This window comes from Hyperoodon ampullatus (genome assembly GCF_949752795.1).
Source record: "Hyperoodon ampullatus genome assembly, chromosome: 8".
Taxonomy (NCBI): Eukaryota; Metazoa; Chordata; class Mammalia; order Artiodactyla; family Ziphiidae; genus Hyperoodon; species Hyperoodon ampullatus.
In genome coordinates, this window is record NC_136921.1 from 20,405,092 (window position 1) to 20,429,974 (window position 24,883).

General features: G+C 55.3%; 1 protein-coding gene across 4 annotated transcripts in view; it reads left to right on the top strand.

Annotated features, from left to right (window-relative positions):
* The window catches only part of TNS1 (tensin 1), a gene marked incomplete at both ends in the record, with an annotated part of 226,748 nt that overhangs the window by 92,978 nt on the left and 108,887 nt on the right, over positions 1-24,883 (top strand). For all 4 annotated transcript variants that reach the window (XM_079710295.1, XM_079710296.1, XM_079710297.1 and 1 more), the window contains one exon: positions 22,592-22,633. In XM_079710295.1, the coding sequence (XP_079566421.1) occupies positions 22,592-22,633 (42 nt within the window). The remainder of the gene's footprint in view (positions 1-22,591; positions 22,634-24,883) is intronic.

The window sequence follows — 24,883 nt, forward strand, 5'->3', positions numbered from 1 at the left end:
ATGAACAGACACACGCAGCTGCCTTTCACCACCCCCCGCTCCTTCCTCTCTCCCCACCGCTCTCTCCTGTCCTGACCCTCGGTCATGCCTGCCACCCCTTGCCAAGCCCAAGCACCCATACAGAGCTAACCTCAGTGTCTGTCCCCTACCCCCAGTTCAGGACCAGGGCCAGGACTGCCTCTCCAGATGTTTTTAGGTTGGGCACTGTCTTAGAAGAGGAAACGGGGAGGGTGGTGACCGAGGGATGACCAAGAGAAGCCCACTGTGCTCCCGAGCTGGGCTCCCTGCAGGGGCGTGGGATGGGGTTAGGGGACGGGATGGATGCTGGGTAGGGGAGGTGCTAGCTTGGGGAGGGCAGACCAGGCGGTTGTGGAGTGAGGCTTAGAGGGGCAGCTGGAGGTGAGGGTCCTAGAGCCTTTGGGGCAGGGGCTTCTCTTCTGGGAGCCCCAGCGTTCCTTCCGTGTGGCAGAGCCAAGCCAGGGGTTTGGGAGGGTGTGGGGGGAGTACCCTTTTTCCTCGAGTCTCTGCTGGGCCCCTTCCTGCAGCTGCCTGGGTCGGGTGGGGACCACTGTGGCTCAGACTTGGCCTTAAGTTGCTCCCACCCCTGCCAGCTGGTGGCTACTCCAGTCTCCCCCACCCTTGCTCTCCCCCAGGACCTCAAAGCTTGCTAAGGCTAAGGCACCCTCTGCCCTGAACCCTCTGGCCTAGGAGAGTAGGCGGGAGGACCCGGACCTGGCTCTGGAGGGGGAGCTGGCTGGGAGAGCTCTCAACGGGGTCAGTGCTGGGATCGCAGCGCGGGGTTGGCCTTGACTCTGCTGCCCGCAGAGGGCAGGGAGTGGAGACAGCGGGCCAGGGCCTAGGAGGGTCTCTCAGCCAGTCTAATAGGACTGGGAGCCAGGACTTTGAGCTGAGAATTCTTGGGTGGCTGAGGAGGCAACCTGGGAACCTCTGCTTCCAAATCCTTGGCCTTGAACCCTTCTGGCTCTCCTTCCTGATCCCTCATCCCATGCTTCATCCTTCACTTCCCTCGAAGCCCCAGTTCAGAATCTCCCATGGGGGCTGCGGTGTCCAGATCTGTAAACTCAGGGAGCTGGTGGCCAGGTTGGAGGGGGGCCAGGGTGGGGTGCAGAGGAGGTCAGAGAGGAGGTCACTCTTTGGTGACCATCTTCTCATTGCTGATGGACTGTGGCTGACGCTTTGGAGTCTGGGAACTCTCAGTGCCCTGTTTCTACTGAAGTAAGAGTAGGAAGCAAAGGGGCAGAATGGATTTTAGTTTGGTGAAGGAAGCTCAGCTCGGTTTAATGAACGAAGGGCTTCCTAACAAGCCTGGCGGGTCAGCAGGAGAAAGGGTTGCCTTGTAAGGTAGTGAGCTTCCCGTCTGGGGGTGGGGAGTCCAGACAGGACTGGACAACAGCTTGGAAGGATTTCTGAGTTGGGATGTGGTTAGAAGGGATGACCTTGAAGGTCTCTTGGGATGCTGAGGTCCTGGGATTCTTAGAGTCAGGGAATTCTCTGACACCCGGATCAGGGAGCAGGAAGGCAGTGGCCTCTGGCCTGGGGTGTGGGCACAGGCAGGACCTCTCAGGGTCCTCGTGCGCCCTGCCGATGTTTGGGGAACAGAGAGCCTGATGCTCTGCCCTCACACCCATAGCTCACTGCCCCACCAGGTCTGCTTCCTGTGAGGATTTTGAGTTTCTTCCGATTCCTCTTGTCCCACTGCTTGCCTTGCCCGGCTGGTTAACCCCACAAGGGCTGGAGCAGACCTGTGGGCTCAGGGCACGGTGTAGGATGGAGGGGACCCCTGCTCCCCTGCAGTTAGAGCCCACATCCCGCCCTGAGGTGCTAACTGGGGGCAGTAGGCAAGGAAGGGGGTGTGCTCTGAAGGTGGGCAGCTTGAGCCCCTGTCCAGTTTGCCCCCCAAAAGGGGCCTCCCCAGCCTGCCTGGAAATGGTAGGCAGCGGAGCCAAGATCTGAGATGGGAAAAACACAGGGGCTGCACTTCTCTGAGCCTTGGTTTCCAAATTTGTAAAATAATACAGGGTAGTCAGGGCAGCTAGAAGTGGTTTGTGTAACTAAGTGCTGGGGGTGCCAGCCAAGGGCGTAGTTCTAGTGCCTCTCTGGAGTGTGGGAGGAGCCGGCCACCTGCTCCCCACCACTGGCCTCTCCAGACCTGTTTTCCAAGGTTGGGGTGGGGGGGCTTGAGGGCAGAGAGGAGAGGCAGGGTAGGGGTGGGGTTCAAGATTTCTGAGCATCAAACCCTGGGAGACTTGGGCTTCCCTTGATGGAGTGTCAAGGTGGGCTTCTGGGGTGGGCTCTGGACCCACACTGGATGTCCCAGCCTGCCTCTCTCTGCAGCCCCTCCTCTCTGGATGCCCTGTGAGCCCTTTTCTCCTTAGTGGAGAGAGCAAAGGAATAGGGTCCTGGTTTCAGCTGAGGATGAAGTCCCTTCTGATGTCTAACTTCAGTACCTTGGGACCAGATGAAACTGCTCAGTTAGGATGCTTCTTCCTCTGGGCTGACAGGGACCCAATGGGAGGGGCGGGAAGGTGAGATGCTGAGTGTGCCCTTGAGCCTGGAGAAGTCAGGGTCGGAGCTGGGGTGGCCGGCAAAGGGTTTCAGGTGCAGCTGCTCCGCTTCTTGGCTTATTTCTGGGGCCTTGAGTCTCTTTCACCCCAGAAAGGGAAACTGAGGCCCAGTCGAGGGATATGTATTGAAGGGGGGCAGAGGAAAGCTCTCCCAGTTACTCGACTCTGAAAAAAAGCGAAGCAGAAATGGGTTGGTGGGCTTCCCTGGTGGTGCAGTGGTTGAGAGTCCGCCTGCCAATGCAGGGGACATGGGTTCGTGCCCCGGTCCGGGAAGATCCCACATGCCGCGGGGCGGCTGGGCCCGTGAGCCATGGCCGCTGAGCCTGCGCGTCCGGAGCCTGTGCTCCGCAACGGGCGAGGCCACAGCAGTGAGGGGCCCGTGTACTGCAAAAAAAAAAAAAAAAAAAAAAAAAAAAGAAATGGGTTTGTGCTGCGGGAGGGAGGGAGGGAATTGGGGAGGCTGGAGGGACTTTTGTCCCCAGCACCGTCCGCCCATGGCCCTGGTCTTGGCTTCCAAAGCTATTAGGCGTGCAGAGGTGTGGGCACCAGCAAGCTGGAACGAGGGTGGTGGCGGGGGGCAGGACTGCCAGTCCTGTGGGCCACGCCGCCCCCCTGGGCGCCCCCTCTATTATGCATGGTCACACGCAGCCCTCCCCTCCTTCCTTCTCACCAATCGCCTGAAACACTTTCCCATGGTGGGGGGTGGGGCCGCCGACGGTGCAGCTGGGTCCCTGGCCTGCCTCTAGCCAGGTTGGTGACCTTGGCCATCTTCCTACTTGTCCACACCTCGGTTTCCCTCAGGGAGGGTGGTCGGTGTCTGTGGGGTGGGGGGTGGTAGGTGGGCCCAAGCCCGTCCCTGGCGCTGCCAGTCCCAGTCCCTCCTCCAGGGTTAGTCTGGGCTCTCTAATCCCTGCCTTTTTAGGGCTGCAAGCCTGTAGCTCAGGCCTGGGTGTTCCAGGAAGCAGAGAGGGACTGGCCCAGAAGGGCTGTGTCCTGGGGAGCTGATGGGGCATGAGGGGCTACAGGAGGGCCCGAGTGGAATCCTGTCTTTCTGCCATTAGGGGGCAAGGGTCCCAGTCCTAGGTTAGGTCCCCCAGGAGACTTCTAGGCCTTCTCCAGCAGAGAATATGGGACCCCTCAGTTTTCCTAGCCCTTGCAAGCTTCCTGTGTGCTCACCTGTCTTCTAGATGGATTACAAGCCCCTTGAGGGCATGCCTGTGCCACTTGCCTCCCTGGTGATCCTTGCTGTGCCTAGCACAGTGCTGCTTAGCACGAATCAACTGACTAATGAGGGGCAGACGGGTGAGAGTTTTAGTTTAAAATTAAAAAAAAAAATTTTATCCTTTAATGCAATTTTTAAAGGTTACGTTCCATGTACAGTTATTACAAAATATTGGCTATATTCCCTGTGTTGTACAACACATCCTTTAGCCTAATAGTTTGTACCTTCCACTCCCCTACCCTTATATCCCCCCACCCCCGCCCTGCCACTAGTTCTCTCTATCTGTGAGTCTGCTTCTTTTTTTGTTATATTCATTGGTTTGTTGTATATTTTAGATTCCACATATAAGTGATATACAGTATTTGTCTTTCCCTGTCTGACTTATTTCACTTAGCATAATGCTCTTGACAGTTTTTTTTTTTTTTTTTTTTTTTGCGGTATGCGGGCCTCTCACTGCTGTGGCCTCTCCTGTCGCGGAGCACAGGCTCCGGACGCGCAGGCTCAGCGGCCATGGCTCACGGGCCCAGCCGCTCCGTGGCATGTGGGATCCTCTCAGACCGGGACACGAACCCGTGTCCCCTGCATCAGCCGGCGGACTCCCAACCACTGCGCCACCAGGGAAGTCCCCCTTTACAGTTTTAATAATAATTTCTGCCTCATAGTGTGGTTGTGAGGATCAGATGAGTTAGTTCACTGAAACTTTAAACAGTGCCTGGCACATAGTAAGTGCTCAATAAATGTTAACAATTATTATTATTGCTATTATTATAATTATTACTGGTGGTGGTGGTGGTGGTGTCCTTCCAGGAGCCCAACTCTGCGTTTGCCCTTTTCTCTCTTGTTGTGGTTGTTCCACCCCTAAGATAGGGAGGGTTACGGGACTGGAGAGTGGAGGAGATGGTGGCATCATTTTCCCCCAAGGGGTCCTAGCATCAGAGCCCAGAGAAGAGACGTCCTCCCCGCCTCCAACTCTGTCTCCCTGTGACCGGGGGCTGGTGGGGAGATAAGAGGACCTCTCGAGGCCTTCTCTGCCCAGGGAGCTGTGTTTATGGAGAACTCTGAGAAAGCTGCCATCACTGTAAACAAGATGCATTATTGTAATCCAGCCCAGGCTCCCCTTCTTGGATCCCATCCATTCCTTGATGAGAGTCACCGAATCAGAGACTCCCAGGCCCAGCAAGGATGTGGCCTGGCCTCCAGGCAGGCCACTCTTGGCCTCCGGGCAAGCTACTCTTGACCATGGACTACACCCATAGGGGTAGCAACTATATTTGAAAGTGAGATTCCCCAAATAATGCTGCAAGTTGCTGTGTCTTATACCCTCTAGGTCTCTCTGAAGTCTAACCTGCATCCCTCTTTTAAATTTCTTTTCATTTTTGGCTGTGTTGGGTCTTCGTTGTTGCGTGCGGGCTTTCTCTAGTTGCGGCGAGCGGGGGCTACTCTTCGCTGTGGTGCTAGGGCTTCTCATTGTGGTGGTTTCTCTTGTTGAGGAGTACAGTCTCTAGGCACGCAGGCTTCAGTAGCTGTGGCTTGTAGGCTCAGTAGTTGTGGCTCGTGGGCTGCAGAGTGCAGGCTCAGTAGTTATGGCGCACGGGCTTCATTGCTCCGCGGCATGTGGGATCTTCCCGGACCAGGGCTCGAACCCGTGTGCCCTGCATTGGCAGGTGGATTCTTAACCACTGCACCACCAGGGAAGTCCTAACCTGCATCCCTCTTGCTGCAACTTTAGTTTAGTCCCTTATTGGTAGGCGGTGGGGGAGAACCATGCCCAGCCTTTCCTGCATGCCTCAGAGCTGGGAGCTTTGACCCTGTGGTGGCAGGGGCAGGCTCCTGGCCGCACTCCCTCACCATCTCAGGCCTCTCTGGGGTCCTCTGCTTTCTGGTGCCCGTGATGTTCCTCGTTAGTAGGGGTCAGCCCTCAAGGCCTGCCAAGCTACACCCTCCACCTAGCCCTGGTTCCCACCCAGGAAGGCTGAGTTTGCTCCGGGTTGGGGGTGTGAGCTCCATTTCCGGACCCCTGGTCCGCCCAATTGCAACTGTAAAAGGCATTAAGCTTTTTTTTTTTGAGAAAGAATGGGCTTGGGCTGATGGTGATGACAGCTGCAAAGGGTTCCTGAGCTCAGCCCGACCCTATCTCGCTTCCCTTCCTCAGCCCCTGCTCACCTCTGCCCCATTGCTAGGCCATTGCTTATCTAGAGGAGGGGCTTACCTTTGACCCTTGACCTTGACCAGACCTGAGTAGTCAACTGGTCTCCAACAACCCTTTATGCGGAGCAGCCTGTGGGTTCAGCATGGGGCTTGTTGCTAGGGGGGCATTGCCCGGGGGCAGACAGAGGGCTTCAGGGGAAACATAAGGGAGGGTTTCTGCCCTGGGGTCCCTGTGGCCAAGGGCAGTGGGAGAGCAGGGCCCCTGCTCTGTCCCTGGACTCTGGACCAATCCCTTCCCTTGCTGGGCCTGGTGTCCTCACCTGTAGGATGGAGGGCTGGAGAGATGCTGGGGTGGAAGAATCTGCGAGTCCATTTCCCTGCCGGAGCCTCCTCCCCCAGTCCCAGGCTGTGAACTTCACCTTGCATTGACCTTGCTTCCCTCCCCACCCCGCCCCCCCACCTCTGGCAATCGCTGGCAGGAAGTCCTGCTGATTAGGGCCCTAATCACCAGCTGAGACTCCCAGAAACAGCCGAGCTGGTAGAGCAGAGAGGGGCCACCAAGCCAGGAAGGGGGAAGCACGGGGAGCTGCCCCCACCCAGGGTGACATGGGCTGGGGTGTTGGCTGTGACTAGGAGGCACTAGATGCCTGCTTGGGATTGGGGGTCAGCTCCTTGGGCTAGGGTGGTGCCCGGACCCCCACTGTCAAGGCTGTGTGGCAGCGGCTGAATTCAGCTGGGCACACTTAAAAGCCTTTTTGGGCATCTACCCTCTACCATGCAAGGTGCCAGGGGTATGTATGGGCTGGGAAGGCCAGGGAGACATGGTCTAGTAGGAAACAAAGGGGAGTAGACAGAGGGTTTCTGCAACACGCAGTGGGGGCATCAAGCAAGAAGGAGTGCACACGAGCTGGTGGAATGGAGAAAACTTTGGAGAAGAGGTGCCATCTGAGATGGGTTTTGAAGGTTGAGAAGGAGTTTGGCAGGAAGGAGAAGGGACAAAAGCTTCTTCAGGCACAGGGAAGGCACGCACAAAGGCGCAGTGGAACGCATGTAACGATGGATAAAATAATGGCTCCAGGCCTGTGTCAGAGTCGGACAGGCTTAGATGTCCCTCCCACCTCTGCCGCTTACTAGCTGTATGACCTTGGGCTGAGCCTCAGTGTCTGCATCTGTAAAATGGGGTTAATATGCAATCTTATAGAGTTATGGTGGGATGAAATGAGATTGTACTTGTGAAGTGCCTACTTGTGAAGCTCAGTGTCTGCCACAGGCCAAGCCCACAGAAAGTGGTTTGTGTGGGAAAGGCTGGCTTTGTGGGAGCCTGGAGGTGTTGCTTGGGGTCCGGCTGTCGGGGATTTTCTGGGAGAGGGAAGCAGCGGAGGACCTTAACGTAGGAGAAACACAAAGAGGGTTTTATTTAGGAAGGTGATTTGGGTAGCTGTGAAGGCTGTACTGAGCCAGGGAGACCGGGGACAGGCCACAAGTCCAATCTCCTGGAGTCCCTGGGCTGGGAAACCCTCTCCTGAGTCACTTTGCGCCTCTGGGCTTCCTTACCACGTGCTGTCCTCCTCTCCTGGATCAGGAGGCTGGAGATGCACTGAGATCTCCTTCATGGAAGATCTTTCAGGACAGAAGAGAGCCCTCCTTGGCGAGGCTTCACACATGAAGGGATGGACGACTGCAGCAGGCGGGAATGAGAGTAGACTGCGGGCAGCTCCCATTTCTAAGGAATCAAGGGACTCCTTTGGGGGGCTGTCCTTCACCACCTGCCCGGCACCCAGTAGGTGCTTACTATTTGTTGAATGAATGCATGAACAAGGGTGTCCCCTGGTCAGTGCGGAGGCAGGGAGTGCCCAGCCTGACTGTAAGTGGCCTGGTTAGTGTCTGGACAGGGGCTGCCCATCTGTAGCCAAGAGGAATGTTGAGTGTTGCAGAGGCCAGGTGCTCAGCAACTGCATGGATGAGGGAGCGGAGATTTCAGGAGCTTTAACTTCCCACAGTGAGGTCCTATCACAAGGGCAGTGTGGCATGGGGGTCAAGATCACAGACTCTGCAGCCACGCTGTCTGGGTTTGAATGCTGACCCCACCTCTTGCAGGCTGTGTGACTGCCGGCAACTTACCTAACCTGCCGGTGCTTGAGTTTATTCAGCTGTAAAATGTAGGAACCAGAAAGAACCATCTGGACATACCGCATGACCTTTGGTTATTATTACTGCTATTGTTATTACCGTTGTGGATACAGAGAGAGAGACCTGGGCAGGGGCTTCTTGGCAGGGATGAGAGCAGCTGCCCAGAGGGGGTGGGAGAACGCTAGTGATAGAGGGAGGCTTTGAAGAGTCCTCGGTGCCTTATGAGCTGCCTCGGACACCACACAGCCTCTGCTGCGGCCAGCTGAGCGGAGCTGAGCGTGGGAGCGGAGGCAGCAGCCAGGCCTGGATTCCAGGCTGGAGCCCTGGGAGACGGGGGTGAGCCAGGGGGAGGGGTGGGGGAGGAGAGGTGAGCAGAGAGGAGGCCAGGACTCTCCCTAGTCCCCAGCTGGGACCCCAGGAATTCCTTCCATCATCTCTTGCCAGAGGGCCTGGCCTTTTAGCTCCAGGGCCTTCAGAGGGCCTGTGGTCCATCCCCCTGCTTCCTGGGCAGACTGTCTCTGATGCCCCTTCACTGTTAGAAAGTGATTACTCTATACTAACCATCATCTGGCTGCAAATCCTTTCTTCCCTCTTCAGCTCGCCTTCAGCTCTCCCACCGCCAGTGTTGTGGAATGAGCAGCTGCTTTGCAACACGGGAGAGTGAGGGTAGACTTCAGTGCCCTGCCCTGACTTGGGGCAGGGGGAGGGGATTAGCTGGAGGGACTGGTGGCAGGGGGGCTCAGGTGGCCTGTTTCTAGTCCCCCTTTGGCACTGAGTGACCTTGGGAGAAGCACTTCCCCTCTCTGGGCTTCAGTTTCCTCGTTTGTGAGATGAGAAGGGGGAGTTAGGAGAGTTCTTGCGTTCTAATCAGTGATGAAATTCTGCAAGTCCATGGATCTTTCTGAACAGGGAGGCTCTTGCTCTTGGGGCTCTTGGAAGAGTTGTCCACCATGGATGTGGGGGCCCTGGAGGGTCTTTACGCATCTACTGGGAAGCCTGCTGAGATGCTGAGGAGGTCCCTTCCAGCCCTGGGACTGGAAGATTCTTTGCTCAGTGACCTGTCTTCCAGCTCCATTTCTTAGAACAGAGCGGAGGGCAACAGCTGTCAGAGTTGAATGGGCCAGAGTTTCTGGGTCTCTGTCCCAGTGACTCAGGTGGGGATGTGCTGGCAGGATTTGAGCTGGTGAAGGGAGGGAGGGAACCGGGCGGATCTGCCAGCTCCCCTTGGCCACGCTTAGGGGACGGAGTGGGAGTAAGTGATGTGCTGAGCAGTGGGCGTGCAGAGAGCCGTGAGTAACAGTTGTGAGTAATGGCTCAGTGTCTCTGCCGGGCAGGTGGCTCTTAGACTGTACAGAGCTGTCTGGGGCTCCGGAAATGCTCCCTGGAGGCCAAGCCACTGAGTCACGGCAGCCTGAGCTTTGCTGCCACTGCCCTCCTTAGGAGTTGGGAGTCCAGCCCCAGCCTCTCCCTGCATCTATACCTCCACACCCCCTTGGCCCCATAGCTGCCCTGTTTTGTCCTCTAAGCGCCCTAGTGACTTGGATTGCCTGAAGGAGTATAGGTTTTGTATTCTGGCTGCCCTGGGTTTGAGTCCCAGCTCAACTGCTCATAACCGAGTGGTCTTGGGCAACTTACTTTTCTTGTTGAGTTTCAGTGGCCTCATCTGGAAAAAGGGAGTATTGCCTGTTGTGCATATTGTTGAATGGGTGAAATGTGGTACTATGTCTGAAGTACACAGTACACGGTAGGTATTCAAATAAAATGGTTGTCCCACGAGCCCTAAACTCTGTTTTGCTTCTCCTCACCACCTCCACCTCTAAAGTTCCTGCTTCCGTGCCTTCATCCCATAATTTTCAGGATGCTTATCCTCCAGTTAGATCTGCCCCACCGTTCGTGCCCATGCCGTCCCGTTTCTGCCACCTCCTACCCAGCTTCCGTCTGTGTGCCTTACCCCTTCACCTGCTCTAGCAGAAGGAGGGGCAAGGCTCAGGTGGCCCGGGTGAGTCCAAGGGGAATTTGTCACTTGTCCGGCTGCAGTGGGTGGTCAGGCTCCTGTGGGCACCTCACATCCCCCACCTCTGCTGGTTCATGCTCTCCCCTCGCCACTGTCTGCCCACATGGGTCATTTCCCCCTCTGGCTTTCTGAAATCAGCTGAGCTCAGGGCCCTGCAGACTGTCCCTGCTAGTAGGTGTGCTGGCCGTGCTGCTGTGTTCCCATCTGTGCGGCTCTGCTTGGGGCGGGGCGGGGAGGGAGCACCAGGGAGTGACTTTGCATCTGCACCTGGCAGTGGTCCTGTGGTGTGTGTGTGCGCGCGCACACACACACGCTCTGCGTGTGCCTCGGGGCGTCTGAGCTGTGTGTGTGCCGTGTCTCTGGGTCACTGGGCCTCTATCTGATGTGAGCTCTCTCTCCTGTCCAATTAAAACCTGCCTGTTTTCCCAGCCAGATAAAGCCAGGTCTTCCGTTGCCTCTCCCTCCACCCCCCCTCCCTCCAGACCTGGTTTCGGATGTGTGCATCTTGGAGGGCCTCCCGGGGAACAAGGAAACATTGCTGAGGGGTGGATATGCGTCAGATGGAGCTGAACAATGCCGGTGACAGCCAGGCCTCCGCTGGCCTTCAGTGCTGGCCTGGCTTCAAGTCTCTGCTGCTGGCTAATTGGGACCGAGAGGGGGCTTCCTGCGACTCAGCCACAGATGGATTTAAAGGAGCTACGTGGAGCTGGGCTTGCCCTGCCCTGCCCTGGGGACCTCCTGTTCCTGGGGCTCCTGGTGCAGTCCATCAGAACAGATGGGGTTCCAGAACACCAGCCCTTGACAGGCGCTAACTGTGCGGAACAGTCACACTAACTCCTCCTGTTGCTGCCATCTGTGGCCCAGGAGTTTTCTACATGAGTGAATTTTCAAATAATTGAAGCTTAGGCCACATAAGAGTCGAAAGCTCCAAAGAAAAAAAAGGTGAATTGCTTTGATGGGAATCTTTTGCATTGTATTATACTGCTCCGAGCTCTGACTTAAGGCAGACAGGACCTTCCTCTCATTCTGTTATTGTTCCTCAGTTTTTTCCTCTGTAAAGTGGGCATATGAACAGAATCTACCTCACAGCGTTCAAGTGAGGATTACATGAGTTGAGACACATCAAATGCACATGGTATGCCCCGTACAGTTTGCAACCCTGTAAATGAAGGCACTGATGCATGGAGAGGTGCAAGAACTGCATCCGGCTCAAATAGAAGGGAGCTAACATTTTCCAAGCATGTGCTACGTTCCAGACATTTTTACCCCTGTCATCTCAGTCAACTTTATTTTGTCCTCCCAACCACTCTGCAAAGTAGGTCTCCTTATCCCCAGTTTACAGATGAGGAAACTGAGACTCGGGGAGGTTCAATAAGGTCTCAATAGCCGGTCTACGGCAAATGGGTATTTGAGCCCAGGCCTAACCTAGTCCAGGGCTTTTCTAATCCTATCTCTTATCTTTTGGTTGGAAACTCACGATCCCTCAGTGTGTTCAGGAATTTGGAAATGAGGGTCCACAAGCAGAAGGTGTTATGATCTATCAGAATTGAACCCACTCCTGGTTACCATGTTTGGGTTAGGTTCAGAGCGGTTTGGAGTCAGGTGATGAGACCAAATGACCTTTAGGGGTCTAGGGAACTCGAGAGCACAGGTGGACTTTGAGAATACAGAATTTTTCTCCTGTTTGCTTTTCTTTTGGCAAGGCTTAAATCTTTAAAAATGGAGGTAGGTGGGCATCAGGAAGGCCTTCCTGATCAGCATCAGCATGGGGCAGTGATGCAGGCAGCACAGGGATGCTGAAGAACCAAAAAAACTTTAGGGAATTTCTTCAAATCCAAGGTGTCTTCTTTTCCCCCCCATTTTAATATTTCTGAACTTGGAATGCATCTTATGGTTGAAGTGTACAATACATTTCAGGTAGCGTTTCCTCCTCAAAAGCTCTTGTCCAGTTGATGGTGCCCCAGACAATCAATGGTATCTTTGAGATTAGGAAACAGAGCCGTGAACACTTGTGGTTTGCAAGGCCTCTTGCAGATGTGGAAGGGGGAGAGAGCTGCAGGCCATTGTCCTGCCCTGAGAGCTGACTATGGCCAAATTTAAGAAAGCAAGAGGAACCTCTGATGTCTGTGTGGGTTTGAGGGTGGCCCCTAGCCCTGGAATTCTCAGTCTGGGACCTCGCTCAGCCCGTCTTCTCCTCCACCCCCCTGCCCCAGCCTCCTCCACCGGGGCCCCTGGTGTGCTCCTTGGCAGTTCCTGAACCCTCTGGCTTCTTGGGTTTCCCCCTTGCTCTTAAATTTGTTTCCCATGCATCCTTCCTGCCTTACTGTTTTGGCACAGCTTAGGGTCAAAGGCTTTTGTCCCTTAAAGTTTTCATCTAAGGTCAGAAACCCTCATGGGGAGTGAGAGGATGGGGCAGTCTCCCTCTGGGTGTAATTTCTGGAAAAACAGATGGACTTGAATCCCAGTGAAATAATAGCCCTCTTCATACCTCCATTATAGCAGTTACTGAGCTCTTTATAATTTTCTGTTTACATGCCTGTCTCCTCCACTGGGCCACAGGTTCCCCTCCTGGACCAGGCCCTTCTTATTCCTCTCTGTCTCCATAGCTGGGGAAGTGGCACCAAAGGGCCCTCAGTCACTGTTGTTGAAGGAATGCTTGGTCTTGCTTCTGTGCCCATCACCTCCCCTCTGTCCCCAGTTCCACTAGAACCTTGACCCCAGACCGCAGCCCTTTCCTTCACCAGATTCTTCTAGGAGCTTCCTAGAAGCGATGTTTTCTTTGCTGGAGGCCGCGTCATCCAACCCACCTGCTTCAGAACAAATGGCCCTTCTCCAGGCAGGGAGGAAGGGCTGGGGTTTTCCCTGCTCCTTAGATCTTAGAAGGTAACCTTGAAGTCTGCATTTCCAACTCCCTGCTCAATGCCTCCACTTATATAACAGAGGCCCCGCTTCCTCGGAGTCCTGCAGGCTGGGTCCCTCAGCGGCGGCTGATTTCTCCTCAGTCTTCTTATCCCCTTGTACTGCTCTCGGTAACCTCACTCCTCCGCTCCTGACCCCCGCTCAGAGCCTCTTTTCACTTTGGTCTCTTCTTCTGCCACCCCCCACCCCCAACCGTGGCCCAGACATCTCCCCGGCGCACCCACCTCAGAGGCTATGCCCGCCATGAATCTCTACCTTTGACCCCCGACTGGGCAAGGTGCTGTGGTCCTGGGCAGAGCTGAGGCTTGGGGTGCCACCAGGTTAGAACTCTGGTTCCATTACCTACTGGTTGTATGACCTCAGGCTAAGCACGTTACCTCTCAGAACCTCGTTTCCCCATCTGTAAAATGGGCAGATAACCCCTACCTCACAGTGTACCATATGGAAAAAAAACCAAACAAACTTGACAGTGGTGTTCTCTGGCTGGAGCACGGGCTTCGAGGCAGAGAGGTGAGGAATGGGACTGGAGAAAGAGACACAGCCAGGTCTCGAAGGGCCGTGAGGACCATATTAGGGCATCTGGACTTTATCCCATGGAGCTGGGAGCCATGGAGGGACTTCAGGCAGAGGAGTGGCATTAATGGCTATGCCTTGTAGAAATATTTCTCTGGCTGCCGAGCGGAGAGTGGCTTAGAGGACTGGACTGAGGGCAGGGAGGCCTGTGTCAGGAGGCCGTTGTAAGAATCTCCATGATTCAGGAGACGCGGGGTGAGGGGATGGCTTGGAGAGATATTTGGGTGGAGGAATTGACCAGGCTTGGTTGGGGGGTGGTGTAGGAAGAGTGCAGCCAACCCTCAGGTCTGGCTGAACAACCTTGGGTGGCCCAGAATTTGGGTGGTTGTCAGTAGCCACGAGGGAGCCCAGGAGGAGGCAGAGTGGGGGCAGGGCTGTGAGTGCAGGATGCTGACCAGTGTCAAGCCCTGGGCCCAGCTGTGCCTGTGGCCCCGCATGCCCCACCCTTGTCATTGCCGACCCCTGGCTCCCCTCTTGTGCTCCCAGGGCCTGGCGCATAGGAGGCACTTGGTACCTCTTTGCTGGACTCATCTTCTCTGATTTTCTGCTCATGAGAAGTCTGGCCTGGCGTGGAACCTCAGCCCTCCCGGGGTCACTGACTTTGGGTGTGGGCCAGTGTGGCCCCTGAGCTGGGCCCTTGGGGCCCCAGCTTGGGTTCCAGGGCGGGCAGATCCTCAGAAAAGATGTTCTGCCACCAGCTAGGCATCCGGTGATCTGGGTGCTATCTTATGCCATCCTTCAGGTAAGCTCTGAAGGGCACTGGCTGCAGAGGGCAGGGCCTGCCTCCAGGCCTGCCCCACCTGCTTTGCTGCTGCCAGGACCTTCTTGGGAAATGTCTGCTCTGAAATATCACAGTCCAGTGGGCTCAAGAGGGTCAGGCACACCCGGCCTTCCCCTTGGATGGCGTTGGGCTGTGCAGGTCAGGGCTGCTGTGTGTGGGTGTGGCTAGAAACTTCTCTCTGTGGAGAGCCTCGGCTTGAGTGTGTTACAGGGCCTGGAGGCTGGCAGAAGCCAGTGAGTGGGGCCTGAGGAAAGGCTCCCGAGATAAGGGGGAGGGTTGGGCTACCGGAGAGCTGCTGGAGCTGCGGGGGCGGGTTGATTGGGTCAGTGGTCCCAGAGGAGCCTGGCAGAGGAGGATTTGGGGGTGGGTGGGACTGGGGCTCTGGGGGCAGTGACCAGTGTCGGCTGTCTGGGTCGCCCCTGTGTCTTGTCTGCTTGGGTTCTGAGTCAGAGACTGCTGGCTTTGGGGAAAGGGCCAGGCCCGTTCCTGGCCCTGGAGGGGACTCTGGGCTGGGGCATGGCTCCCCGCCCCTCAGCTCGAGGTGTCCCTGGGAACAGGCCCCTTCTTGCCTCCAGGAACTTGACGCAGTTCCTTTCCCGGTCCCGAGCAGAACTCTATATAAGGGAAGGAAACAGCCGAGCAGGTCGGGACCAAGCTCTGGTGAGGATGGGTGGCCTGGAGGGGAGGGCGCAGGCCTGGGGAGGAGATGGAGCCAGGGCAGTGGCCCCTTCCTCCCTGGGACCCCCCTGCCCAGGGCTTGAGGCTCAGTCTGGGAGGCCAGTGTCTTCAAGCCATGCTGGGGCTCTGCCCGTTTCACCCCGGGCCTTGTACTGGCCCAGTCCCCGCCCCCCACCCCCATGGCCAGGGCATTTCGTAGCTGCCTGACCGTGAGCACCCTCGGGTCCTGAAGGGGTGCACTCCTCACCCCGGCTTCCAAGCCAAGCCCTGGTCCACTTGGCTGGGCCTCCCGGCCTGCCCTTGCCTCGCTGGCAGGGGCCGACTGGGTCTTGCTTGATAGAGCCCACTGGACTCATAATGTGACCTCTGAGGTGCTGGGCTGTCCACAGACGGGGGGGGTCATCTGACTGTGTCCTCAGTCATGGGGCATGTGGGCTGGATCCCCCTGGGATCATTGTCTCCATCATACTTGACCCCTCTGGTGTCTCCTGAGTGGCCAGGGCTCAGAGGATGGCTGCATCCTGGTTGCAGGTTCCTCACGCGGGTCCCAGAGGGCGAGCAGCAGAAGAGCTGAGGGCAGGATCCCTGGCTCTGTGAAGGACAGGAAGGAGAGTGGTGCCCTCCCATGTTTTGGGCGGGGGAGAGAAGTAGAGGTTGGAGGGAGCGTCGGTTCAAATGAGGTGGGGATGAGGGCCTGTAGGTTTTAGGGTGCCTGATGGCCCCTTGTCTCTAGGCTTTGGGGCTCTTCCCCCCTTGCTCCTTCCCCCATTATCATTAGTGTTACTGCACATCTCCTGCGTGCCTTAAGCTCCCCACCCTTCACCTCCCCCTGGTCCCTCTCCTACTCAGGCACCTTCAGTGGCTCCCCAGTGCTGGCAGCTAAAAGTCTTAACTCCTCTGCTGGGCATTCAGAGTTGCCCATCGTCCAGCCTGGAAGGAGACTTTTTGGCCAGTCTGCCTCCCTCATCTCCTTCCACGTACCCTTCGGTGCTGTCTCTTCCCTTCCCCCACCCTGTGTCCCAGCCAAAGGGGATACTTTTGACATGGAAAGCCTTCCCACCTCCATGCCTTGTTTGTGTGGTTATTTCCACCTGAAAAGCCCTTTTCCCATCTCCACCTTCAAAACTTTATCCACGGACCTAGTGAGCTCCAGGCTCTGAGCAGAGCCCTAGAGCTTCTGGATGAAAATGACCCATGTGCTTCCTGCCCTCATGGGGCTTGCGGGGGAGTCGGTGAGACACACAGTAGACAAACAGAAGCAATGCGTCCTCGAGGACTGGCTCGGGTATGCCCTCCTCCGTGGAGCCTGCCTGGGCCCCCCGAGATCTCTCTGTGCTCTCACAGCCCCAGTGCCTCTGCCACAGTGGGGGCCTCATCCGGCCGTGGGGACAGTGAGGCGTGCTGGGAAAAGCAGGTATTGGAGTCAGGCTGATTCAGGTATCAGTCCTGGCACTGTCACTTGGTAAATGTGCCATCTTGGATCTCACAGGCTTGTTGAAGGGCTGCCTGAGATCCTGTAAGATGAGGATGCTAATAACCTATCTCAAGGGGGTCATGAGGGGTGAAGGAATAGTGTACACAAGGGCTTAGAACCGTGCCAGGCACACAGTGAGCGTGCAGAAAATTTTAGCAACCACCATTTATACTTCTGCCAATACTACTACTTCTAGCTGTTCGGCTTTGGGCAAGTTGCTTAAATTCTCTGAGCCTATTTACCTCAAAAACTTGTCAACAAGATTAACTAAAATAACGTATATAAAGCAGCCAGCTCGGTGGCCAAGAGTGGGCGCTCTGCAAACCCCAGTTTCCTTCCTTTCCACGTATCTTCTGGTGTCATTCGAGGTGGGTGCCTGGACGTGTAGCAGGTGTCAGCAAGAATTTCTCTGGAAACAGCCCAAGTGTCCATCAACAGATGGATGGATAAACACAATGTGGTATATTCATACGATGGAATAGTATTCAGCCTCAAGATGCAATGCAACTCTGATACATGCTACAACATGAATGATTCTTGAAAACATTATGCTAAGCATGTTAGTTTGCTGGGTCTACCATAACAAAATACCACACACTCAGTGCTTTACACAACAGAAATTAATTTTCTCACAATTCTGGAGGCTGGAGGTCCAAGATCAAGGTGCTGGCAGGTTTGGTTTCCTCTGAGGTCTCTCTCCTTGGCTTGTAGATGGACACCTCCTCCTTGTGTCCTCACAGGGTCCTCCCGTTGTGCATGTACCCCTAGTGACTCTCCGTGGGTCCTGGTCTCTTTTTGTAAGGACACCAGTCATATTGGATTAGGGCCCACCTTAATGGCCTCATTTTAACTTAGTTCCCTCTTTATAGGCCAAGAGTGGGTGCTCTGAAAACCCCAGTTTCCTTCCTTTCCATGTATCTTCTGGTGTCATTTAAGGTGGGTGCCTGCAGTTGTTGGGACAGGGACGTGTAGCAGGTGTCAGCAAGAGCTTCTCTGGAAACAACCCAAGTGTTGTATTCAGTCATATTCTGAGGTATTGGGGGTTAGGACTTCACCACAAGAATTTTGGGGTATACCATTCAGCTCATAACATTTAGCGAAAAAAGCCAGAGACAAAAAGGCAAATATTGTATGATTCCTCTTGTATGAGATACCTAGAATAGGCATATTCATAGAGACAGAAAGTAGATTAGAGGTTATTAGGGGGAGATAGGGGAATTATTGTCTAATGGGTGTCGGGTTTCTGTTTGGGATAATGAAAATGTTCTGGAAATGGATAGTGGAGATGGTTATACAGTATTGTTAGAGTATCAGTGCCACTGAGTTACACTTAGAGATGATTGAAATGGTAAATTTTATGTTATGTGCATTTTATTTTTATGTGCATTAAAAAAAAAGGGACTAGCAAGACATAGGGGGAAAAAACCCTTTTCTGCTCAGGATTATATGAAATGCTCGATTCAGAGGCTCAAGGGGTTCTAGTTTTGGCTGACACCAAGGCTGTCCTCTAGCCCTGGGGGCCAGGTGGATGTGGGTGTGGGAAGCCTCTCTGGAAGGCTGGGATTTCATGTAACCAATCCTGACACTTGAGGATGGGGGTGTCACCAGTTGGGGACCAGGTCCTGCCACTCGTCAGGTAGTGAGGTGATGGGAGCAGTGGGAGGCGGGTTGGGTTTTCACCTACAGCTCTCCCCTTGCCAGCTGATTGACCCTGGATAAGTGTTATGACCTCTTCGAACCTCCATTTCTTCATCTGTAAAATGGGAGCCATATTACTGACTCTGCAGTATTGGAGGGTCTCAGAGACATAGGCATATGGTAGGATTAACTCCCCTGCTCATAGTAGGTGCTTAACAAATGGCAGTGATTTTACCACTGGTGGTGACAGACGTTGAGTTTCTTTCATCTTTCCACAAATCTTTTGTGTGTACCTACTGTGTGCTGGGACCAGCGTGATGAACAAGACATGCTCCCTGCCCTCATGGCATTTGATTTCTAGAGGGGGAAACAGATTATAGACAAGAAAATAAACATCTATTATTACAAATTGTAATTAGGTCTGTGAAGGAAGACATAGGAGTTCAGGAGATAGAATATCTCTGTGTAATCTCTCTCTGTGTGTGTGTGTGTGTGTGTGTAACTTAAGGGAGTCAGACAGGACCTCTCTCTGGGGTGGTGGCATTTAAGCCAAAGCCAGAAGGAGAGGAAGGACCCAGCTATGCAGACAGCTGGGCTAAGAACATCCGGGCAGAGGGAACAGTATAAACAGAGCCCCTGAGGAAGAACAGAGCCAGGTGTGTCCCAAGGACTGAGAGGAACCTACCCCTTGCGTGTGGCTTTGGGTCCTGGACAAGGGGGATGGGCACAGAATGATGGTGGGGAGAAGGGCAGGGGCCAGGTTGTGCGGAGAGCTCTTTGCTTGGGCTGCCTGCTGACTGGTGCTTTAGACCCTCCTGTCCTGGGGGAGTCTCCGAGGGTGTGCCCTGTTGTTGGCACTGTGCCTGGGGACCTTTGAAATTCAGAAAATATGAGTAGTGGGGGGCTGATGAATGCCAGGCATTGGCCTCGATCGGGCCTGGTAACACTCACATCCTGGCATCCCCGGGTCTCTAATTGCGGAGCCGCACTGTTCTGCTGCAGTGGCCTTGGGCAAGTTGAGCCTTCATTTCTTCATCTGTGAAATGGAGATAATAACCCAAATGTATAACCTATACATTTAAAAAATATATAGTTATTTATTTGGCTGCGCCGGGTCTTAGTTGCAGCACGCGGGATCTTCGTTGCCGCATGCGGGATCTTTTAGTTGCGGCATGTGGGATCTAGTTCCCTGACCCGGGATCGAACCCGGGCCCCCTGCATTGGGAGTGTGGCGTCTTAACCACTGGACCACCAGGGAAGTCCCAACCCATACACTTTCTATTAGGATCAAATGAGTCCAGGGAAAGGGCTTAGGACAGTAACAGACACATAGGCACATCCCGTAAGCTTCCTGTTACCACTCTCGTTGTGTATGGCTCTGTGGAAATCCGTGTTTACAGGAGAGTTGACACAGCAGAGAGGGCAGGAGCATACCTCTGTCTGGAGCCAGATTGCTGGGTTTGCATCCTGTCTTCTCTGCTGGACAGTTGATTAACCTCTGTGCCTTGGTCTCCTCATCCACAAAACAGATGCTCAGGGTGGTTGTGAGAATGGAGTGAGTTAATTTACGCCAAGTACAAAGCGCAGGGCTTGGCGTTTAGCAAGTGCTACTTTTATTGTTGTTATAGTTTTCAGAATGGAAAGGCTGACCTGGGTGCTGATGCGTAATGGAGGGAGACCTGGGGAGGAGGCTTACCTGAGGCCAACTTCCTGGGCCCGAGCCCTGAAATCCTACGCTGCCAGCCCTGGGGAGGCAAATGGTTGGCATCCCAGAGTCTGCCCCCTCTGCAGAGGGAGGCTTTCTAGCTGGGGTCCCCAGGGCCAGCGGAAGTGGTCACTGCTGGCCACAGGGCACGGGCCAGAGTGGCAGGGGGCCCTGGCTCTGCCTGGCACATTCCAGGCTCCTGAGAGGGTGGCCAGGGGCCAGGGTGCCGGAGGGAAGGAGAGAGCCTTTTAAGGAAACATTTCTCTGCTTAAAAAAAAAAAAAATAGAGAGAGACAAGAAACACTGAAACACACAACAAAGTTAGTGGGCTGGCTGGCCGGCTGGCCTGGAATGCACAGCTGTGGGTGGTGGGTGGAGGAGGCCACTGGGGGGCAGCAGGCCACGAGGGGGCACCCAGGCATCAGGCCCTCGGACTGGGGGTCCTCAGCTGCCCCTCCGATCTCAATCCTCGGGGGGGACAGGGAAGGGACCTGGGGTCAGGTCCCATTTTTTCCACTGCCTTGGGGTGGTGCTGGGGGAGCAGATCTCCCTCTTGTCACAGAGGACACCTGTCCATCCTGCCCTTGCCTCAAAATGTGTCCGTAACGCCCTCTCTCACTTCCCCAAGCCCCAGTCCCGAATGGAGACTAGACACCCACTCTCGTGGATCGCAGGTGGAGACGGTGGCAGTGGACGTGGCTGGCCCGTGGCTGGCCCGTGGCTGGGAGGCCGTGGCAGTAGCCGGCAGCATGCCGTCCTCTTGCAGCTGATCCCACATTTAGGTTCCCAGCCTCATCCCAGCTCTAGCTCCAAGGAAAGGAGCAGATCAGGGCGTGCTGCTCTGTGGATTGACCCGCTCCCACCCCGGCTTGAGGGCCCATGGGTAATAGGAGGAGCGGGGACAGGAGATGCTGGGAGCCTGGCCCCACGAGGTTGAAACCTACAAGCCTCAGAGTGGGATTTGGGGCTGGGGGCAGGAGGAGACAGGCAGGGGGGCCACTGCTGGATGCGGGACTCCTGCCCTCAAGGTGCCTAGGGGATAGCAGTGTCCCGGTGGCTGAGACCTTGTCGGGCGGGCAGGGTGCCCTGAAGGCTGCAGCCACCTCCGGACTTTCCTGCCCTTCTGGCCTGTTCTTCTGGCATCCTCCACCCCACCCTTGGCCACTGATCAGCTGTGTGACCTTGGACAAGTTGTTTAACTTCTCTGTGCCCCCTGCACCTCAAACGGAGGTATAATAGTACCTACCTTATTGGGTTGTTGAAAGGATTACATGAGTTAACATGGGTAAGGCATTGATAATAATACCTGTGCACATTCAATATGCATTATATGTGTTAGATATTGTTCCTTCCTTTTTTTTTTTTTTTTTTTTTTGGCTTCATATGTGATTCTCCCAAGTCCTAGAGTAATGCTGAGTACAGGATGATAGGTACTGAGGTTCAGCTCAGGCTTCTTTGCTGGAGAATGAGGTGGGCAGGGAGCCTGCGGTGTGGCCGAGTCAAGAACCCAGGGATGCTAACTCCCAGCCTCTCCACCCCTTCCAGAGCCCGGGGCACACTGTCCCACAGGTATGGTTCCCTTCTAGGTGGGTATGTCAAGGCGGGTGATCCCTGGGGCTGGTCAGATGCTAGAACAGGGTCAAGTGAAGGAAGGGCCCAGCTGAGGGTGAGGCCTCTATGAACAGCCAGCTGTAGCCCGGGCTGTCGGCTGGGGCGGGGGCCCCGGTTGCCTACTGTTTGAGGAGGCAGCCCCCGGCTCTTTGGCGATCCACGGCTTATGTCCAGACACCCTCATGCCCGGAGCGGGGAGTGGTGGGGGGAGAGCTTCCCCCGCCGTCCCCTCTGGGGGCCCCCTGCCTGGTGTTTGGGTCAGGAATTGGAGCCAAGGTTGAGGTATGAGCTCCAAGAAAAACGTGTCCCAGCTAGAAGAAAGGAACACATTGAGTCTCTGATAAAGGCCCCTGCTAATTGTCAGGGTAGTGGTTTGGCTGCCCGGCCCCTGGGGAGGGAGTGTTATCTCAGGGTAGGGAGCAGTCCAGCCCCCTCCCTGCCCCCTCCCTCTGTCTTGAGGCCACATGGCCATCCCCTCCCCCCTTAGAGAAGAAGACGAGGATGATGACAGTCATAGCTCACCCCCCGAGTGTGCTTGCACTCTTCAAGGCCTTCCACATCTATTAGCGATGTGGCTGCCTTCGGGAGAGATGACAGGCCCTTCCCCAGCCTGTTTCCCTGCACGGTCTGGGAAACTTGGCCAGATGTCTGCAGCTGTGACCTTTGGGTGAGGTACCTTGGCATTTGGGAGAATGGAGGAGGTGACTCTTCCTTTTCTCGAGGTCTTAAACACGGTTTTTGAAAAAATTCAAACAAATCTTACCATATTGTAGAAAATTTAGAACATAGACCAAAGAAACAAAATATTTATTCTTATTACCTTAACCCTGGTGCTTTGACCTCCAGTTTCTCCGCATGTTTTTTTACGGAGTTTAAAAAATGTGACTTCCATTTCACTTTGCCTTCTGCTGCTTCCCCCACCCCCTGAGTGTTATTGCCTAAGCAGCTTTCCGTGTTGCTCCATAGTCTTCCCGCTGGGGAGTGTCAGTGTTGGTGAACTGAAGGAAGGGGTGTCCAGCACGGGGGGGGCAGGGAGCGGAATGATCTCAGGAGGCCCTGGTTTTCTATGGGGATGAAGATGCTAACCTTGCCCTTTCTCTGTTCCTCACACAGGTGGCTGCTCCCTGCATTCCTCCATCCAGCCATGAACTGGTGGTGAGTGACAGTCCATTCCCTGTCCTGCCAGCCCTGCCTCCCCTCTTTCCTCAGCTCCCGCTGCAGCTTGCTTGAGACCCAAGCATGCTGGTAGCCCCCATGGGTGCTGGGCCATTAGGTAATGACGAGGAAGGGGCCATGTCCCGAGGCCGGAGCTGAACTGGGAGGAAATGAGTCATGAGGTCCTTTCATGATTACATGAGATGCGGGGCCTCCTATTTCAATCTTGAGACTTAAGTCCTTGAAAAAACCCATAAAAGGACATCTCGCCTGTCTCTAGGCCTGGCCAGGTGCCTGTTGTCCTGGGGCTTACAGAACCAGGGAATGGCACCTCCTTCCACCCTCCTGGTCCCTGGTCAGGTACCCTTTGGCTGGAGGCAGGGGGAAGGATGGCATGACCCACAAGAGTCCAGACACCTGGGCAGCTGCTCACGTTCAGGTGGCCTGTTCCACCTCCAGTCTCCTTCGCTGACTCTGCTTTTCTGCCTTCTCTCCGCGTCCCCCACTCCTCCCTCTCTCCCCCAGTCAGGTTTCCAGAAAAACATGGATGGGGCAGGACTCCTGTGAGTTGTGGGCTGTGGAGAGAGGCCTGCTCCAGACTGATCCCAGCTGGGCTGATTTGGAAGTTTTCCCTCCCTGCCCTCTCCCTGCCTTCTTTCCCTTCAGAGGTCCCTCTTGCTCCCCAGCCCAGCGCAGGAGGCAGGCGGGGCCCTGGAGCCTGGAGAGGGAAGCGCCTGCCTGCATGCAGGTGCCTGTGTGTGCGTTTGCGCATGGGGTGCGTCACGGAGGGCCCCTGTGGGCACCCTCCGACTGGCTGGTGTGGAGGTGCCTGTGGTGACGCTGATGTGGGTGGGAGTCTGGGGGAGGTGGCACGGGTGCCACAGGACCCAGGCAGTTAGAGGTATCTGCACACCCGTGCGGTGACTTGCTCAGCTTGGATACTGGAATCTCACTCAGGTCTCCTGGCCTTTTCTGCTCCAACACCTGTTTGCCGTATGACAATGGGCCAGTCCCTGCCCTCTTTCTGAGCCTGTTTTCCTCTCCGTCAAAGAGAGGGGTTGCACTGGATGCTCCAAAGCCTTTCTCCGTGCTGATACATATCCCTCCCAACCCCCCATTCAGGGTCATCGATGGAATGAAATAAAGTATGCAAAAAAAAAAGTATGCAAAAGTGCTTGTGACTCTTAGCTGTCTTTGGACCCAGAGCAGTGTCCCTGCTCTCTGCCCTCCCAGCCCAGGCTCTGCTTAGCTCTTTCCCTCCCTTGCATCGGCCCTTCTTTCCTAATCTCACTGGGCTCAAACCCTTCTGGGCCTCGGCACTGCCTGGCTGTGCCGTTCCAGATGTGGAGTATTATTCACGCAGAGCTCAGTTAAAGGTCATCTGACAACAGCAGGGGGTGGGAGTGGGGTGCTGTGGGGATGAGGCCAGAGCGCAGGCCTGGTTTGGAACTGCCAGGGAGAAATCCCTCTGGGACTGTGGAGGGACACCGTGGGGGGCGGGTGGGAGGGGTGGGGTGGGGAGCCTACGTCTCATCATTTCAACCCAACTTCCGCTTCACTGCTGAGAACAGAACGTCCTTGGCTGGTCTAGTATGGCTGGGGGTCTCTGGGGTTTAGGGCTCTCCAGGCAGAAGCCAGACGCCTGACCTCTGGGAGTCTTGTGAACTTTGTTTACGCGAGGAAGGGTCAGGGGTTGCAACAGAAGGGAATAGGTTGGCATTCTGGCTGGAGAGATTGCAGTCAGATACCAGAAGGGACTCCTGCCTGAGCCAGGCTGTGGAAGCTTCCCATCTCTCTGATGTGCCCCATCTGGGCAGGGGGGCTCTGATCTTCCCGGAGGTTGGCTCAGCCATCTGGTGGTGAAGTGCTTGTGACACCAGAGGTTTCCCCACCTGAGTCAGGACCTGCCCCCTCCCCCCGGCAGTGGTCAAAGAGCGAAGGAGTTCCACTACCTCCCTCTGGGTCCTGGCTCCCCAGGCCCTGGGTCTGTGGCTGTGGACACATTGCTTAACCTCTCTGGACCTCAGTTTCCCCTCTGCGGGTTGGGAGTTAGTAATAGTACCTACCTTATAAGGCTGTGAGGAAAATGAAAGGAGCAAATTAACTCACTGAATTAATCTGTATTCAGAATCCTCTAGTGGCCGCCCACCACTTGGAGTAAAGGCTCAGGTTCTTCCATGGGTCTACACAACCTTGCACAATAGACAGATTTCCTCTCTGACCTCATCTTCAGAAACTCCCTCGTTCACT